This window comes from Dendrobates tinctorius, unplaced genomic scaffold (genome assembly GCF_039654945.1).
Source record: "Dendrobates tinctorius isolate UK_male_01 unplaced genomic scaffold, ASM3965494v1 ptg000011l, whole genome shotgun sequence".
Lineage (NCBI taxonomy): Eukaryota > Metazoa > Chordata > Amphibia > Anura > Dendrobatidae > Dendrobates > Dendrobates tinctorius.
In genome coordinates this window covers 73217723-73237326 of record NW_027361679.1, presented here as the reverse complement: position 1 = coordinate 73237326, position 19604 = coordinate 73217723, and the positions used below count along the sequence as shown (strand labels likewise).

Below are 19604 nucleotides of genomic sequence, written 5' to 3'. Positions count from 1 at the left end.
CACTTTCAAATCATCACCAGGAAAATGGTGTCACAACAACCAAGAAGTAATCGCACTTTAAAAAAAACCCCACAAAACTTTTGGTCCCCACTGTATATGGCTTATTGAAAGTTTCACTGGACATTTGATAGTTTTGCATTTTTTAGTGCTGCCTGCTTTACATATAATTCTACCTGCTGATTCCAGTTCTTTCTGTAGCTTTCCACAGGTGGTCCATGGCTCTTGGACAACTCTTCTGAAAATTCTTTTCACTCCTCTCTGAAATCTTGCAGGGAGCTGGGATATTCTTTCCACTTGCGGATTATGGACCCAACGGTGATCACTGGAACTTTCAGCAGTTTAGAAATTGTTCTGTCAATGCCTTCAGTATGGTTTGCAAAGGTCGAGACAGATCCCTGGTTTTACCGATCATGAGATGTTTCTTGTGTGACACCTTGGTAACGAGACCCCTTTTCATAGGCCATCAATTGAAGCAGCTGATATTATTTTTCACTAATTGACAGGATTGCTTTCTAATTACTGATAGATTTCAGCTGGTGTCATGACTTTCCATGGTTTTTTTCACCTCTCTTTCTTCATGCGTTCAGTACTTTTTTGCCTATGTCATTTCTCATTATTACTCATAACTTAATTTAAGGACATCTACGGATTGATTTGCCTGTGTGGATTGGATGGGTTGTTGCGGGCATCTGGTGAGAATTTCATGTCAATAGCATCTTTAGAAATATATTTACTTTGAAAATTGGTGAAGTGTTTATTACTTATTTCACCTGCTGTATATATGCACACACTTGTAATATTGTTTTCCAATATATTTTTTAATATTAATTTTCCTTTGTGATTTCAAATCACCAAAATTGTCCAATTTTAAACTGTTTTCATAATAATAAGACATTAGTACTTCAGTTTCATATCCATGCAATGGTCCAATCTTGCTTGGGTGAAAAAAACCACAGAAGCATATAAAGCTAAAATTACACAACTCCCACAATATAGATATGAGAGCAGCTGGAAAGACAATGACAAGCCAGACAACACTGAAGGTGAAATACATTTGTTTTATTTCTTGCTAAAGTTTGTACATATACATATATCATATACACACTTTGCTTAGATCCTTCATTAATTTGGATGATTTACGTTACATAAAAATCATTTTTGATGCTGTAAATTTGTTGTATTTCGTTTTTGTAAAGCAACAATATCCCAACCTATAAAAACACAAAGTAACATTTACACAATAGAGAAATGTACTATATCACAGCTTCTATAAATATAAGGGGACTTGTTAGCTAATGTACAATAAATTGGAAGGGGAAGGCTATAATGTACATCTGAATTTTAAGTAAAAACAAAGTCAATGTAAACGTGATAAATGACAGGATGCCTCTATAAGCTGTCCTATTCTAGTATTATTTTATGCTTTAAAAAGTGCTCCATCCAACTTTTTTGCACCCGTGTCATGTCCGCTTTTAACCAGAATTCGATATTGTAACACAGAATTCAAGCTTATATTTTCACGTCTCACAAGGCCAGTCAAAGCAATCTGCCACCACAAAACTGTCAACAGTGATGTATTGAAAGAGGGGTGAGAATTACTTTCTACAGCTTCCTTCAATCTAGTACAATCTTTCATCAGAACTGCAATTATACACAGAAGCTCCATTGTGTGAAACAAGACAGAAGAAAGATGGGATGCGATCTTCAAAGGGAACTTGTTTTGCTTCCACAATCTTCTTCTATATGTTAAATATATACAGTATTCCATGACTTCTGAGAAATGGCAGACAAAGGCTCCAAAGTCAATGTAGAGTTAGGGCCCCGTCACACATAGCGACTCACCAGCGATCCCGACAACGATATCAACTTGTCAGGATCGCTGGTGAGTTGCTACATGATCACTGGTGAGCTGTCAAACAGACAGCTTCACAGCGATCAGCACCAGCGACGCCGAGCGCGCGGCGTCGCTGTGTACGTTAGTTACCAGCGCGCTGATGCAGGGAGCTGGTAACTAAGGTACACATCGGGTTTCTAAGGGGCGCGCGTCACTTAGAAACCCGATGTGTACCTTGGTTACCAGCTCCCTGCATCAGTGCGCTGGTAACTAAGGTACACATCGGGTTTCTAAGCACTGCCTGATGCTTAGAAGCCCTGCGTTTACCTTAGTTACCAGCGCGCTGATCGCTGGTCTCCCGCCTGTCACACGCAGCGATGCGTGCTGGCCAGCGGGAGACCAGCGATCAAAAAAATGTCCTGGCTATTCCAGGACGATCAGCGATAACCGGCAGGGGGGCCGGTCGCTGGTAAGTGTCACACACAGCGATCTCGTTGGTGAGATCGCTGTTGCGTCACAATACTTGTGATGACGGGGGCTTAAGAGTTACAGCGGGTGGGAATTTAGGACAATGACTATAATGAAAAAGTCCCTCATTCACTCACATAACATTCTACATAGGAGTGCTATTGGCTATTGTTTTAACTTACTTGATAAACTCACATGCAAGTTAAGCCACTTTTTGCACTTCGCAAACGCTGGCAAGACCTTAAAGGGTGGACACCATTTTACACTTTACATATAGGTAGAATCCACATCAACAGTTGCGTAAATAATTGTCACTGCACTGATTCTTAGTTACAACCTGTACTGTAATCCAGAGCTGTACTCACAATTCTGCTGATTGTTATTAGAAACTAGCTTGATGACAGACTCCCACTAACATGCTCTTGTAAGGTAGGACAGTCACTTATTCAACATACAGTATAATTACTGTAAAGTGCTTATTTGAGATCTCATAATGAAGCCCTGTACAGTCAATATAGAATTGTGAGTGCAGCTCCGTAATGTAATACAATCTCTAAGTCAGGATTAATATCATTTTAGTAATGTAAGGTATTTACAAAGTTACTCAACTTTTTATTTACTTGAATTCTAAGTATGCAGTACCTATAAGCTGAAGGGGCTTAGCGCTTGCCCGTTGGGATCCACTGAGTTATTGTCATTAGGCCGTATGCAGCTGTCAAATGCCTAGCGGAATGATAGGCTGCTACAACAAATGGTGAGACCAGCGCTGAGCTGACAAGCAAATGGTCTAGTAAAATTCAAAAAAGATGTGGAGAAAGCCATGTGACAAACACATGAAGAACTAGAACAAATACAATATTCAAGAATGAAACCTGTCATCACTCAATAAATATTATTTTCGGGTTTCATAACCTAAATTTCATTCTGTTCCCATCTAGTACCCACATATCAACATCCTTCCCTCCACCCATACTATCCGTTTAATTACGGTTTTCCAGCAAATGCTAGATCATTTCTTGAAAATTATGTTTTCACTAGAATATCTTGATTCTGCTCCTTAAAATAAAATGCTCCACATTCATGATTTGCTAGCTTGATTAAATGCCAAAAAAAATAGTAATGATGATTGTATAAAGTGTAACATTCATTTATCATGATTCAAACTATAAGAGGTTCCATGCTACAGTTTTTAATAATATATCAGCTATATTGTTAAAGGACCTGTCAATATTCTCATTTTCTCACTCTAGTTTTATTTGTCTGACATTCATGGTCAGATTATGAATTATGATAATTAGAACAACCGGATTATTCTTGACATGAGCTCAACAGCCTCAAGGGTGTAGGATCAGAAGACCCGCAGCCGGTCTGGACATTGTGGTCCAAATGTGTACCGTAAATGTTGGACATGCCAAACTGGACTAATTGTGAAAAGTCTAACAAAAGAGACCACCAAAATATTCAGAAACCGTGTCAATGTCTGATCAGTGGGGGTGAAACACCCAGCACCACCCTGCCACACCCACTATTCCATTAATGGAGCAGTGTAGCCACATCACTGAGTAGTCCCGGCCACTACCAACACTGTGAACAGCTGATCAGTGAGGATGTCGGGTGTCGCACCCCCACCACTCAGACACTGATGACCTATCCTAAGGATAGGCCATCAATGCTAATATTCTGGACAACCCCTTTAATAATTATCAGGGAGATATAAAAACTCTCTATACCTTCTGCTTTGCCCTGTCTAGCACTCTAACCATATTCCTGTCTCAGGCAGTTCTGACTAGAAATATTAAGGACACCATACAAATTAGACTAATGTCCACCGAACCCACTGATAAACAGGTTTGTCCGACACTGTAACGTGTATGGAATATCGTCCAAAAGACGAGGAAATGTTAATTGCACTTGTCCAATTTTTGACTGTCAAGTGTTTTGTTCTTCTGGAGATAAGTCCCCAGCAGAGATGTTTGTCAATGGCCTTCTCATAGAGAAGACAGGAACGCTCCAGTGTACAGGAGAGATGGCCAAGACTGCGGTCAGCCAAACAATTGTCAAAGGCATTCTTCATCTGAGAGCTATCTAATGCATACGTTGGACTTTAATGTAAATAACCAGTGCTAAAATATTGACCTGCAAAACAGTACATATATTTATTCACTTTGTAGCCTAATAACTAAAAAAGAAAGCACACTTGGAGATCTGTTTTATCTAAAGGGAAATAAGTGCTATCATCAGATGTCACATGGAAAATTGAATGTTTACCCATTTTAAAGATTTAGAAGCGTGAATTTGCTAAATGGATCTGTCCACGTAGTGTGACAACATAAGTGTCAAACTGCAAATGGCCAGAAAACATGCTATTAGCATACATAAGTCACAGGATTTGGTTGTCATGCAGTCAGTCTGTTCATGGGCAAGAAACAGTATTCTATCCATATAGATGTGAATTTCCATTACAAATGATTTAACCAGTAGCATCTAAAGCAAGAAAAATGTATGTTAGGTAAATTTTGGTTGACCTAGTTTATTCATTAGGCAGCATATTAGAGGGGTTACATAAGCCCAAGTAACAATGGGTGTAATTTGAAGCTCATGGACCCCAATTGAAAATCTCCAACAGGTCACCTATCAATGTGCTTCAACAGTGTCGGTCTTCCCCTATGGACGAAAGGGACCTTTTCGGCCGGCTAAGTTCCAGTGTGCCGTTGGCTTTTGGCAGTTTGTCTACTGACCCGTCGAGAGACAGGTCTGTGTTTACAGGTAGCTAAAATTGTACATGAGATTGCTCTACCGTGCAGCCCCAATTGGCCTGACCTGCTCTCTACAGTGCTTGCAGCTAAACCTGCTCACATGGATACTGCAAAGTCATCATCATGAGAATTACTGGGGTTTAGGTTTAGCCTGGTTTCTAACATACATTTTGTTTTTTTCCATTTTATTAAGTGGGAATTTATACCACCTCTTTGATGAATGTATATATTAATATATTAACCAAGATAGAATTGTGGCAAGGCACAAAATCAAAGTTACAAAAGAACTTCTGCAGTACTCAAGGTTCCTAAGAGCACAGTGAAATCCACAGTGGCAAAACGGAAGTCTCTCCATATAAAAGCCTGCACAGAGTTTGCTAAAAAACACATGAAGAACTATGAGAAATAAGATTTTCTGGTCTGATAAGACGAAGATAGAACTTTTTGGTGATAATTCTTAGTATGTGTGGAGAAAACCAGGCACTACTCATCACCTGCCCAATACAATCCCAACAGTGAAACACGGTGGTAGCAGCATCATGCTATGGGGTGTTTTTCAGCTGCAGGGACACGATGACTGGCTGCAATTGAAGGAAACATGAATGTGGCCAAGTACAGAGATATCCTGGATGAAAACCTCTTCCAGTGTGGTCTGGACCTCAGACTTGGCTGAAGGTTCACCTTCCAACAAGACAATGACCCTAAGCACACAGCTAAAATAACAAAGGAGTGGCTTCAGAACAGTTCTGTGACCATTCTTGACTGGCCCAGCCAGAGCCCTGACCTAAACCCAATCGAGCATCTCTGGAGAGACCTAAATATGGCTGTCCACCAAAGTTCACCATCCAACCTGATGAACTGGAGAGGATCTGCAAGGAGCAATGGCAGAGGATCCCCAAATCCAGGTGTGAAAAACTTGTTGCATCATTCCCAAGAAGACTCATGGCTGTATTAGCTCAAAAGGGTGCTTCAACTCAATCCTGAGCAAAGGGTCTGAATACTTATGACCATCGGCAGCGCTGGCTTCTCTCTTTTTATATTTGCATATTGCGTCGTGGCTGACCACCACTGTTGCCGTGCGCGCTGGGTTATGTTCGCCATTTTTGCTGTATTCATTGTGATGGATCTAGGCTGCTGTGCACACACACAGCAGCCCCGCCCTGCCCCAGGCTTTATAATTTGTACATCTGTGTCTGAGCCTGCATCGCCCTTCATCTGTTTGCTGGTTGGGCAGTGTGTGGAGGTTTAACCTGAGATGTCTGTGTTCAGACCTGGGTGGCCTTTATCTGCACTTGTTTCATCTGGCTGCACGGGAGCGATTCAGACATGTTTCAGGTACATTTGTAATAGATATGGTCTTGCTTTTAAAATATTCAGGAGGCCGTAATGGCACAGTGAGTAATAAAAAATGTAGAATAGGACCCCCCACATGAGATTGCCTTGGCGCGGCGGGGTGGCTCAATGTATTGATCAATATTTTGCCAAATGTCTCATTTTACAGTTAGATGTCAATATGTGCATTGCACTTCATGTTATGCGTTCTGACCATCGGCAGCGCTGGCTTCTCTCTTTTTATATGTGAATACTTATGACTATGTGATATCAGTTTTTCTTTTTTAATAAATTTACAAAAATTTCTACATTTCTGCTTTTTTCAGTCGAGATGGGGTGCAGAGTGTACATTAATGAGAAAAAAATGAACTTTTTTGAATTTACCAAATGGATGCAATGAAACAAACAGTAAAAAATTTAAAGGGGGTCTGAATACTTTCCGTACCGGGATTAATGTGAGGAGTAAAAGCTGTACTGGATTTATATCTCAGGAGCCTATAAGCACAAATACATTCCGGATAAGATTTAGATCTAAGTGCTAAATTGAAAGTAGCTAATCTTAAATGAGTATTCCGACTTTAATTTAAAAAATAGCAACTCTAATCATCTGCTCAGATGTTAAATAAGTAGATACCATTTTTGCACAAAAGGATTCTCCTGCCGTTAAAACTCTATCTTCCTTGCATTATTTTTTTACATCCCGACTGTGTGTTGAAGGGTTAAACTTTATGCTCATAAACTAGACCTTTTACTTCATCATTCAATCTAGCCCAAGGTAGAGATTCAGGCCAAAATACAGTACACTGCCCTGAAAAACCATGTCATTGCTGATATCCCATTGACAAGGAAGTGCTGAGGAGGCTCTACACCAAGTGACTGGCCAACGTGATGTCCGCTCAACCAGAATACAACTGCCCAGTTATAGGGCACCTGACTACCCTGCATATTACCGATCCCTACAGCTAACAACAATTATTCCCAAATTAAGAAAAAAAAATTAGGAAGTTTCTTACATTTACTGCAAGACAGAAAAGAAATAATAAGGAGCCCAAATAACTCATGAATGTTACTTTTATTGCCCAATTCTGTCTAAGTGTCAATAGATAAGCTTAAACTTTTTAAGCTCCTCTGTGAAGTAATATTCAGCTAAAGCTTTGGGGCATTTGATGGAAGTGTGTGAAAAGAACATCTGAAAGAATTTTGCATTACAGAATATAGAAAAGAAATCTAAGTATCTTAGGAGTGAGCACTTAATGGCACCAGCAGCTCTAATCTCCGCAAATGTGCCATGTTCTGAACCTCTCTAAATTCAGGCTAAATTCAATTTTCAGTCTACACCTATTATATTTAGTGTGAGTTTATGTGTCATTACCTGGCAATAAACAGATATGAGACCAAAGGAAATGAACAAGGTATGAACAATCTTTCCATTCTGGAACACCTGCTATAGCAGCCTCAAAGTATAGAATAAGTCTGAACGTCAATTTTTCCGAGATTTCCATTAATGACAAGACGATCGGAGCAGATACATAGTAAAGATCTCCAGGGAACAGCAATGTCAGTTCGTCATCTTTTACCTGTGCTAATGCTGCTATTTTGTTCTAATAATGTTTACAAAATTATTGAAATGTCAGAAATATACACCAGAAATCGTACCATAATTAGAGCTAAACTAGATATATAAGTGTATAGCACATATGAATTATATTTATACCGCATATATTATAGGAATGGACACTGTGACTATATATATGTTGGTAAAATATGATCCCCAACTACAAAAAAATCCTTTAAATAATGAGTATTTGCTACTTTAACATAATTACGGGTGCTGCAATCTGGGTGACGTTCCTGGGTAATTACAGGACAGCTCAGCTAATAGTCTACTGTGTCTTATGTAGTTGGTGAGTGAACAAGTCTCCTAAATTTGACAAACATTATAAAATAATAACGATTAAATGTTCTAGGGTCAGTATGTACATTTTATTTGCAGACTACCCATAGCTTATAAGGGCACATGCTGCCATGTGGCAGTGCCTACTCATTGTAAACCTAAACATAGAGAAAGTAACTTGGATGTTGCTTTTCTATTACCAGTTTTGGATATTGAAACAGTCTTCTATTTTGTAAACTTAAAGCAATTTACTGATTTACAATATTACCCTAATCACTGCTGTACAAGCAGGAAAGATTTTGGATCAGAAACAGGAACCACAAGGGATTCAAAATGCCCAATGGCTTCCTCAATATGCTGCCACCTATGCATTTAGTCAACGGAAAGAATAAAAGGGTGGTCACAGCGTGCTGAAAAGAATCAAGAAAGCCTCTCTGTGCTCACTATCGATGGAAAACATACTGTATACCTCGCCTTTATACTGCAGAGTTGCTCATTCACAACTGAAAATGTTTATGGGTCCTCTCGACTCACCCCTGACAGAAGATTTAGGGAAAACTATGATCAGGCATGTTGGATTTTAATGTGTCTCCTGACAGAACAAATGGATCAGACAATCTGCTTCCAGAGATCTCTGCCGTTGGCTTGTATCGTCTTCCATTGGAAGGCATTTTGAGATAGAGGTTGGCCAAAAATGTGTTTGGCTGAGGTTTCATTCACACAAGGAAATTATATGGACGTGTGCTGTCTGAGTTGAAATTAGATAGCACACTGACCTGCGTCATTGAAAGGGGCCATTCGGAAGACAGTTTGTTCACGTGAACAAAGTGTCCCCGTGTGGGAAAAAAATTGCAGCATGTGCTAGTTTCTTCCGCATGTCTGATAAGACTCAACTATACAAGCCTATGGTGCACAAAAAAATGAGATTCCATACGGATGATTAGTATTGAATCCAATTTATATAGATACTAGTAAACTGTATGTGATCATGAACATTTTAAACTGTTGATGTATAAATACAGATGTCACACGTATGTAAAACACAGAAACGCTAATGGCATACAGATGGAAATCGCCTAGTTTTCAGGATGAAAATCGGATGATTTTTCCTACGCTCATCATGAACCCGGCCTTACACATATCTTATGTTTCAATTGTATCTTAAAGATAAAAGTTGGCTGAAGTCGTGATTTCATGGGACAGGCCAACCAACTACTGTGTATATGGGTAGCTCCTTAGATAAGCATAACATAATTATCTTGTACGAGGGAGTCAGGAAACATAACTATTACCGGAGCGAGCATTCAGCTGCATGGGCACCTTCAGTTAATGTCCTTTGTATGAAGTACACTAAAGCCATGTAATCACTGCTGCAAATGATATAAAGTACATTTTATAAACAGCAGCGTAAACCAAAACTATTAATAAAATTGACTCATAAATACAAATAATTGCATTTGCCTATTCCATGAAAATCCTCTTACTATGTCTTACTAACTATAGACATGCAGTGCGTCCACCTGTAGCATTACTCATCATCCTAAATGTGGAGATTCCCTAATGCTTGGCAGATTTGTCTGTCTAAAATACTAAGAAATAATTAAATATAGTATTTTTTTAATAAATAAAGACAGTTTATAAAGATAATAAAAATTTCTATCGAAAGTAGTGAATACTCACACGGTGAAGGTAAAGTCACCATAATCCTTCCCACCTAAACTTACATGTCCATAGATGGACCACAATGCCCAGAATAAATGTGGGTCTGACCCAAGCTATCAGCCTGAGTGGTCGTGCAGACAACCGTATTTTCAGTCTGAGTGTGATCCAACAAAACTCGATGTTACTCTATGGGGTCGGGAACATGTGTGATTTTTCCTCGGATGGAGTTTGAGGGGAAAAATTGTAGCATGCTCGAGTTGCATCTGATATTCAGATTGCACCCGACCATGCAATTTAATGAGTCCATAGAAAAAAATCGGCCTGACATCTGAGTGCAGACCGATTTTCAAGGAAAAGATGGAGAATCTTCTGCTCATCTGAGAAAACCGGATCACTCTGATCAGAGTAGTTTGATTAGCATAATCATCCCGATTCTCTCGGATGAGAGAAAACCCTGTCACGGGACCCTAGCCTTATCTGGTTTCCTTACCTGGTCTGGATATTGTGATCCGTACATGGATGTGTGAATCAAATTTTGATTAGGTATCATTTAAAACAGACATATAGTAGCATATTAAAGGTTTATTCACACACTGAAAACAAATAGGTTTATTGTTTTTTTTTGCAAAACCACAACATTTTCCCATAATGTGCAAAAATTGCAACAAAAAACATGACTTGATCCCACTGTGTGATTAACCTCTTATGCATCAATACATGTCTTATGGAGCATATGAACATACAAAGTGCTTCTTATCATCAAGAGGGTACAATATATCCACTGACTTTGTCCATATAATGAAGGCTTCGCTATCCACTACATTGTGGAAAGTGAGTCAACAATATAAGCTGGCCAGATTCATTCCCATTTGTTGTATAAAATAATAAACATAAAGCTAAAAAAGATAAATGCAGAACACAACATGAGATGAAAATCAGGCAGCAGATGCACTGTATAATATAAAATAATAATTAAAAAGAGCAAAATTGCCCTGTGTAAACCAACATGATTCATAAACCTCAATGTAAAACTATTGAGGAATCGTACCATTTAAAAGAAAATAAGAATAATTCCCTCACACACTATATATACAATTTTATACATATCACATCTACACTGAGCACAGAGTCTATCAGTCCTTCATCTAAGCCATCACAGGCGTAAAATACCAACGCCAGATTCACGTACCTTGAGAAAATGCCATGTGAGATAAAAAACATCAATAAATATAAGTATTAATCATACCGGCTATGTAGGAAACCTGGCCTATTAAGATTAACCCTAAAAACTGATGTACACAGAGCTTTACATCTTAACTTTAAATTCAATATTCAACATAAAGGTGGTTTTCAATATACTGGGCATTTTCCACTCCACAATGTCTTATTCTGCATACAGAAAGGGGTTGTTGTGTCAAGTATTACACAAAAGGGTCTTTTTTTCAGAAACTGTATGTTCATTGGCTGCTTTTGCAGCTTTTCCTGGTAACTGTAACTGACCTATGATACCATATAAAGACGATGGATAACACTACCGCTGCATTAGAAAAGAAGTCCATGTTTCTAATATAGGACAACCCCTTTAAAAAGGAACTGTCACATGCTCAAAAAAAAGAGCAAAATACCTTGTAAAAATCTCTCTGCTCCCCTTATCTTTTCTGTTTTGTGCTGTGTCGCTCCATTGCAAAGATAATCATATTTTTTGCAGAATGTGAAATCTCCGCTTGCAGACCAACTGGTTGCTTCTTCAGAGTCTTCTCTTGAGGCATATACTTTCACCCTCCCAGACACAATGACTGATACTGCTAAACTATGAGTACCTGTGATTGGCAGCTTTTGGGAGAAAGGGGTGAAAGCGCACACCCTTAGAAAAAACTCTAAAAAAAAAAAAAGTAATTTCCAGTTGCACTTCAAGCAGAGATTTCACATACTGTGCTAAAAATGTAACTGATGTGAATATCTCTGCAATGGAGTGAGGCAGTGAAAAAAGCAGCAGAATCTTGGGAGCGCAAGTATTTTTATGAAGGATTTAGCTTAATTTTTGAGGAAGTGACAGGTCCTCTTTAAGTCCTCAAAGACGTATATTCCATGTGCAGCTTTTACTAATGTTGCTTCTGTAGTCCCATCCAAATAATTATGTCAAAAGTAGGAGTTTCCTGTACTATGCTCCAGTTCAAATTAATTCTACAAATACATAAACAAGATAACATTTCCTTCTATACAGAAGCCCTTTTCATTTATGCATTTTCATCTTCAAGGCATTGATTGTTCTATAAAATTAAATAAACATTTTCCACAATATTTTTTGGGGAAGTCACTCAACATGGAATGAGTATTTACAACATGCATAGGGATAGAATGTATATCAGATACCAACAACAATCTCAGAGGAGTCTGTAGCCTGACTGTGTTTGTGTTGTGGTTTATGCAAAGATATAATAATATAATGATATTGGGTATTAGGTGCACTCAAGGTTCAATATACTGCTTTCTTTAGATTGGATGTAGGAAGCAAAATGTGCAATACAGCTGTGAGTGCCAGGTCTCCAATGGTCAGAGTCCATACTAAATGTGCCTCCCATACAAGCTGCTGAGCAAGGAAAGGCGGTTTCATTAATCAAAATGCCATAGCTTTAGCTTAGGGAGAAGGAGAAATATATATCTTAATCTGTTCCATTCTAAAAAACACAATAATTCTATAAATGGACTTGCTTGGCAGTTTTTATAATCCTTGGGAAAAGCTTTTTGGAGAGGATAACATATAAATTAAGATAAAGGCTTACTTGATACCAATTAGTTGAAACCAACAGCAACTAATTAGACATTTGCTTTGGTCAGCCGGCACAACAAGCTGAAGAAATCAAGTATCTAAAGATGGTATTGGATTCCGATGTACAATAGTGGTCTCTGTAGACTGGGCTATGGCGTATTGGAGTTTCTGGAATACACTCATTTTATATCTAAGCATCCTTTTCATATATAACCCATATTAAAGCCTATTAACAGAATATTTTCATGTAGTATCTCATTATACCAAGAGTATTATAAATTAAAAATGCATCTGGGTGACTGTACCGTCTGAGTCATGATGGAAAACTGCTTTTTTTTCCTAGCTATATTTATATATTTTTTTACAAGCCATATTTTATTAAAGTCAATTTATAAAGATACATCGTTCCAGCACAATGCCCATGCATCTCATTACTATGTTTTTGTGATGGGTCAGTATTTATACACTTTGAATTCTGCATCTACCCATTTGGAATGTAGTACAAAGTTGAAAGATGGCGAAAAAATATATGATAACATGTGGCTGAAAATTGTAGCTTTGAAGTCTGTACTTGGTATGCAGTGCATCTATTATAGAATGAAATGAGCAGGGGGCTGATGAAATGCACAGCAGTCACGTACTGTAATTAGCGGCAGAAATGTTCAATTATTCTTACCGTAAATCACTAGCAAAGACCTGACTGTCTATTGAATGGGAGATACGCTACCATTTATCCCATTTTCTGCACTGGGAAGAAACAAACCTATAAATCTCCTTATGGGAAGAATTCAATTCAGACTTTGTAGCGAAAAGCACGCCCGGCTCGGTTGACCACTGAGATGAAGACTGTACAGTACATTCAGAAATTGATTGGCCATGAGCAATTCTTAGCAGACGTGATATACAGTATTGTGCAGATTGAAAACTGTAAGTGCAGTATCCAATCAGTCCAGCATTGAACATGCTGCCTTGGCCAAAATGGTACCTCGCAATAAATGGCCACACAAAGTAAGCTCAAATGTGCCATTACATATCGAACAACTACTTCAGCTAAAACTGAAGAGTCAGGATGGTTGACTCTGGTCTAGTACTGCCTATCCAATGACTTGGGAAATTCCAGCTTAGGACTAACACTTTTTGCATAATTAGAGTCATAATTTAATAAAAAAGCAAAAATGTAGTAAACCAATACCGGTCTTGACCCTCTTTAACAACTATGAACAGGCTGAAGGTGAATATTGGTGGACTCGGGGCCTGCAATGGAGAAAGGTGCTTTCTTAGCAATGCCTTTCTGTACAGGATTGAACCTGCAGCTCATGAGTTGTCATAAGCCAAAATACCACACTCTGCAGATTGGGAACAAAGACATCTACAATATAGTGAGCAGCCAACAGCAAAAAGGAATGTGCAAGAGAAAATGCTATCAAGCTCCTATCAGTCACAGACTTGTTTTGTTGTTTGAATGAACCACAGATAGTTAACAATTGTGATGGACAAAATATTTTGCTGCTCTTGCGGACTGACTCCAGCTTTTATTCATCCCATGCCTCTTAGGTAACCTTCTGCTTAATGCTGGGCGTCTCTGGCCTGTAATCCTTCCTCTCCGAAATGTTGCGCTTGATCTTGGCACTGGCTGGTGATGAATCTTGAGTCAGAGAGGGGCTGGAATGAGACTTTTTCAGGCCAGAATTATCATTTTCCCCAGTGGCTAGCAGCTCCTTGCCACCATCTTTCAGCAGCTGTACATAAACTTCGTACCGAGTTTTCTGCAGAGATAAAACAAAATAACCCATTTTTTGTAGCAAAAAATTATCTCAGATAGTTCTCTTTGTACTAATATTGTTTATAATGATTAATATGCTCTATTTCAATAGGACATACAGTCTACTGCAGACAAACACATTAAACAGGAGCATGTGTGGAGGGGACAGCGGTGGAAAGAAATGCATGTTATAAACAAAAAAAAAATTGAGTTAAATACCCTGTAAAAATCCATGAGCCAGGGGCGGACATACCGCCAATGCAGCTGCACCGGGATCCTTGCAGGTAGGGCAAGCATCACCACCAGTTGCACCCCGCTTGCCGGGGCCCAATTGCTGTCGGGGACACCTGTACGCTATAGGCTCTCCCATGCTTCAAATACTTACCTCTCCCTTAGCAGGACCTCTCTCTTCTGTGTCTTGTGTCTTTGACGTCTCAGGGCAGAGGGCGTGATGATGTCACTACAGCACATCCTCTGTCCTGATCAATGCAGAGAGACAGAAGTTGCTGAGGAGACTGACCTTATGGAGCATTATATGGGGGCCATTCTTTATGTAGCATTGTAAGGGGCCCATTATTCTGTATCAAGCATTATATGGGGCCATTATACTGTGTAGACCATTATATGGGCCTAATCTGTATGCAGCAATATATGGGCTCCGTTATTCTGTATGGAGCATTATATGGGGCCATTATTTTGTATGGAATATTATATGACGCCTATTCTGTATAGAGCATTATATGGGGCCCATTCTGTGTAGAGCATTATATAGTACCATTATTCTGTATGGAACATTATATGGGGCCTATTCTGTATGTAGCATATGGGGCCAATTATTCTATATGGAGCATTATATGGGGGCCCATTCTGTATGGAGCATTATATGGGGATCATTCCATATGGAACAGTATATGAATCTCATTAAACTGTATGCTGCACTATATTGGGTACATTATACTGTATGGAGAATTATATGGGGCTCATTATACTGTATGGAGGACTATATAGGAGGAAATTGACTTTTGTATAGGGTATACTGCTGAAGACATTTTCTACTGGTAGGGTACATTTATCAATATACTGTTTACCTCTAGTACTACAGGTAATGAAACCCTGAAACCTGTGAACCCTCGATGACCTGAATCCCCTCTGCTGTATGATATTGTAGAATTTACAATAGATATATATCACTCATGTAATGTAAGAAGCATTGTATACCTATATTTCTCTGCTGTATCTGTGCCTCATGAATTGTGGTATGTGTTAAAGGGGCCCACTGAGACTCTTTCCAACTGGAGCCATGGAGCCAACCATGTGTGTCTGTGCATGTGTGCGTGTTTATACATGTGTATGTATGTGTCTGTGTATGGGTTTATGTGTGTCTGTACGTGTTTATGCATGTGTGGTGTATGCATGTGTGTGTCTGTGTGTATGTAAGTGTTTATGAGTGTATGTATGTGTCTATCTATATGTGTGCATATGTGTGTGTACCTATGTGTATGAGTGCATGTATGTGTGTGTATATGTGAACATATTTGTCTTTCATTCATCTATGATACTGTAATTGTAAAGAATAGGAAAATAATCCAGGCTCTTTAAAGGGTTATTCACCAAATAATCAATTTATCTCCGATCTATACGATCCAACCACTAAACCCCCCACCCTCCCAGATATTCTGAGAACAGGGGTCTGCAGTCTTGTCCTGGATGGAGCAGAATTGTGCATGCTTAGCTTCTGTTCTCTGCTCAGTTCCGTAGACAATTAATAGAGCAGAAGTCAAGCATGTGCCCCTCCAATCCATTCATCGCTGAACTGCAGAGTCCTGTTCTCAGGATTGCTGGGAGTCCCAGTGGTCAGTCCCCTAAAAGTCAGTAAGCTATCCCTTATCGGGATTTGGGATAACTTGATTTATTTGGGGAATAACCCTTTATCAGATACCAGTTGGTATAGATACCAGACATATAAGTAAATATAATACTGTATATACCTGGTTGGGCTCTGCAGTATATATATGTATGTATAAATGACGGATGACACTCAACGCAGCCTAGACAGAAAATGGAAAGGACAATTCTCTAGAGAGTATGAATTGTTTTCCTTAAGATAAAGTGAGGCACGAACAGTTAATTTGTGAAGTTTGTTCTGCGTAAAAGTATTACTACTGCTAGCTATAATTTCCAAGTTGTGGCCCTGTGACTTCTTTTCTTTTCCTTTCGGGAACAAAGAGACCCAGAAGAACAATCATATTTAAATGCACTTAGTTTCCTGGGGATTGAGAACAGTCATCACAGCTAGAGATACCTGAAAGGCTTTATAACTGTAGTTGGTGCACTTTACCGAGCTGCCAATGAATGCCTGAGCATACATTCAATCATAATTTTTAATACAAAGGTGCTCTGCAGCAGCTAATCTCTCTCTATTCATTCATGCGGGGCTCAAAGTTCCATCCATAAAATGTATGAGCAGGGGATTCAGCAGGGAGCAGTGAGGGGGCGCATTTCAAATGTTTGCAAAATAATTTTATATAACCTTTTCATTGTTGGATATTTTGGATGGTAAAATGCACAGAGTATAATGTAAGGTCAGAGTAACTGGAAATTTTTTACATAAATTTTAGAACTTCAAGATATGTTTAAAATGTTCAAAGGCAGCAATGTACTAGAATGTTACTTGGAATTCTGAGATTGAAAAGGTATACACGTAGTCAAAATTGTTGGTACCCCTCGTTAAATGACAGAAAAACTCACAATGGTGACAGAAGTAACTTGAATCTGACAAAAGTAATAATAAATCAAAAATCTATGAAAATGAACAAATGAAAGCCAGACATTGCTTTTCAACCATGCTTCCACAAAATTTTAAAAAATAAAACTCATGAAATAGGCCTGGACAGAAATGATGGTACCTTAACTTAATATTTTGTTGCGCAACCTTTTGAGGCAATCACTACAATCAAACGATTCCTGTAACTGTCAATGAGACTTCTGCACCTCTCGACAGGTATTTTGGCCCACTCCTCAAGAGCAAACTGCTCAAGTTGTCTCGTGTTTGAAGGTTGCCTTTTCCAGTCTGCATGTTTCAGCTCTTTCCAAAGATGCTCATTAGGATTTAGGTCAGGGATCATAGAAGGCCACTTCAGAATAGTCGAATGTTTTCCTCTTAGCCATTCTTGCGTGTTTTTAGCTGTGTTTTGGGTCATTATCCTGTTGCAATACCCATGACCTGCGACTGAGACCAAGCTTTCTGACACTGGGCAGCACATTTCTCTCTAGAATCCCTTAATAATCTTGAGATTTCACTGTACCTTGCACAGATTCAAGACATCCTGTGCCAGATACAGCAAAGCAGCCTCAGAACAAAACAGAGCCTCCTCCATGTTTCACAGCAGGGACAGTGTTCTTTTCTTGATATGCTTCATTTTTCCATCTGTGAATATAGAGCTGATATGCCTTGCCAAAAAGTTCCATTTTTGTCTCATCTGTCTGTGATATTCTCCCAGAAGCTTTGTGGCTTGTCAACATGTTGTTTGGCAAATTCCAGTCTGGCTTTTTTATGATTTTTTTTCAACAATGGTGTCCTCCTTGGTTGTCTCCCATGAAGTCCACTTTGGCTCATACAATGATGGATGGTGCAATCTGACACTGATGTTCCTTGAGCTTGAAGTTCACCTTTAAGCTGTTTAGAAGTTTTTCTGGGCTCTTTTGTTACCATTCGTATTATCCGTCTCTTTGATTTGTCATCAATTTTCATCCTGCGGCCACATCCAGGGAGGTTGCCTCCAGTACCATGGAGCTTAAATCTCTGAATAATATGTGCAACTGTAGTCACAGGAACATCAAGCTGCTTGGAGATGGTCTTATAACTTTTACCTTTAATATGTTTGTCTATAATTTTCTTTCTAATCTCCTGAGACAAATCTTTCCTTCACTTCCTTTGGTCCATTTTGACTATGATACACACCACGTCACCAAACAGCACAGTGAGTATCTGTAGTCCTCTATACAGGCCCACTCACTGATTCCAAGATTGTAGACACCTGTGATGCTAATTGGGGGACACACCTTGATGTAACATGTCCCTTTTGTCACGTTATTTTCAGGGGTACGATCATTTCTGTCCAGGCCTATTTCATGAGTTTTATTTTTCTTAAAACATTCTGTGGAAGCATGGTTGAAAAGCAACGTCTGACTTTCATTTGTTCATTTTAATAGATTTTTGACTTATTATTAATTTTGTCAGATTCAAGTTATTTCAGTGACCATTGTGGGTTTTTCTGTCATTAAACGAGGGGTACCAACAATTTTGACCACGTGTGTATAAGAAAAGTGCACATTTCTTCAGAATTCCCACAATAACCTATAGAAAAGTCCCAGTTATCACACATTTGAGGGACAGAAATAGCATCCATTTTACTTCCTTCACACACACACACGCTTTTGGCAGTGGTATGGAACAATGTAAAAATCCTATAGTTTTGGGTTACTTCTCAGCTTTTTTCGTTGCAATTTTTTACATCAATGTTTTTAGTACTTTCAGTTTCTTGGTTGTGTGTTTTAAGCTGAATTTTAATTTTGCAGGTCATTTGATTGATAAATAGTTCATCTTAAGCCCAACCATACACAGATTAATATTGGCCGCACCAGCCAAAATCAGCGGGCTTAGTGGACATTGCAATGTGTATAGGGAGCTAAACAACTGATCATCGGAGATGTCTATCAGGCATGCCTGATATCAGGCTGCCAATCGTTATGTTCTCCCAGATACAGATCGCTAGCAGAGTTAGGCCTCTTTCACACATCAGGTTTTCGCCGTCAGGCGTGATCCGGCGCTTTTGACAGAAACCGGATCCGGCGAAATGCAATGCCGGATCCGGTTTCCCCCCCATTGACTTGCATTTGCGCCGGATCGCGCCGGATGGCCATGCGTTTCATCCGGTTTTCGCCGGATCCGGCAATGTGTCGCAATGTGTCGCGATCCGGCGTCTGGAAAAAACGTCTACTGTAACGTTTTTTGTCTCCGGCGAAAAAGCCGTACCCGCCGGATCCGGTGCGTCCGGCTTTTTCACACAATGAAAGCCTATGAGCGCCGCAATGCGCCGGATCCTGCGAAAGCCGGATCCGGTGGC

At 39.3% G+C, this 19604-nt stretch overlaps 1 protein-coding gene across 4 annotated transcripts in view; it reads right to left on the bottom strand.

The window, feature by feature from the left end:
• Positions 1–1038: 1038 nt before the first annotated feature.
• PSD3 (pleckstrin and Sec7 domain containing 3) overlaps positions 1039–19604 on the bottom strand; it is a 662461-nt gene continuing 643895 nt past the window's right edge. For all 4 annotated transcript variants that reach the window (XM_073543269.1, XM_073543278.1, XM_073543289.1 and 1 more), the window contains one exon: positions 1039–14482. In XM_073543269.1, coding sequence (XP_073399370.1) covers positions 14267–14482 — 216 coding nt within the window. In that variant the 3' untranslated portion in view covers positions 1039–14266. The remainder of the gene's footprint in view (positions 14483–19604) is intronic.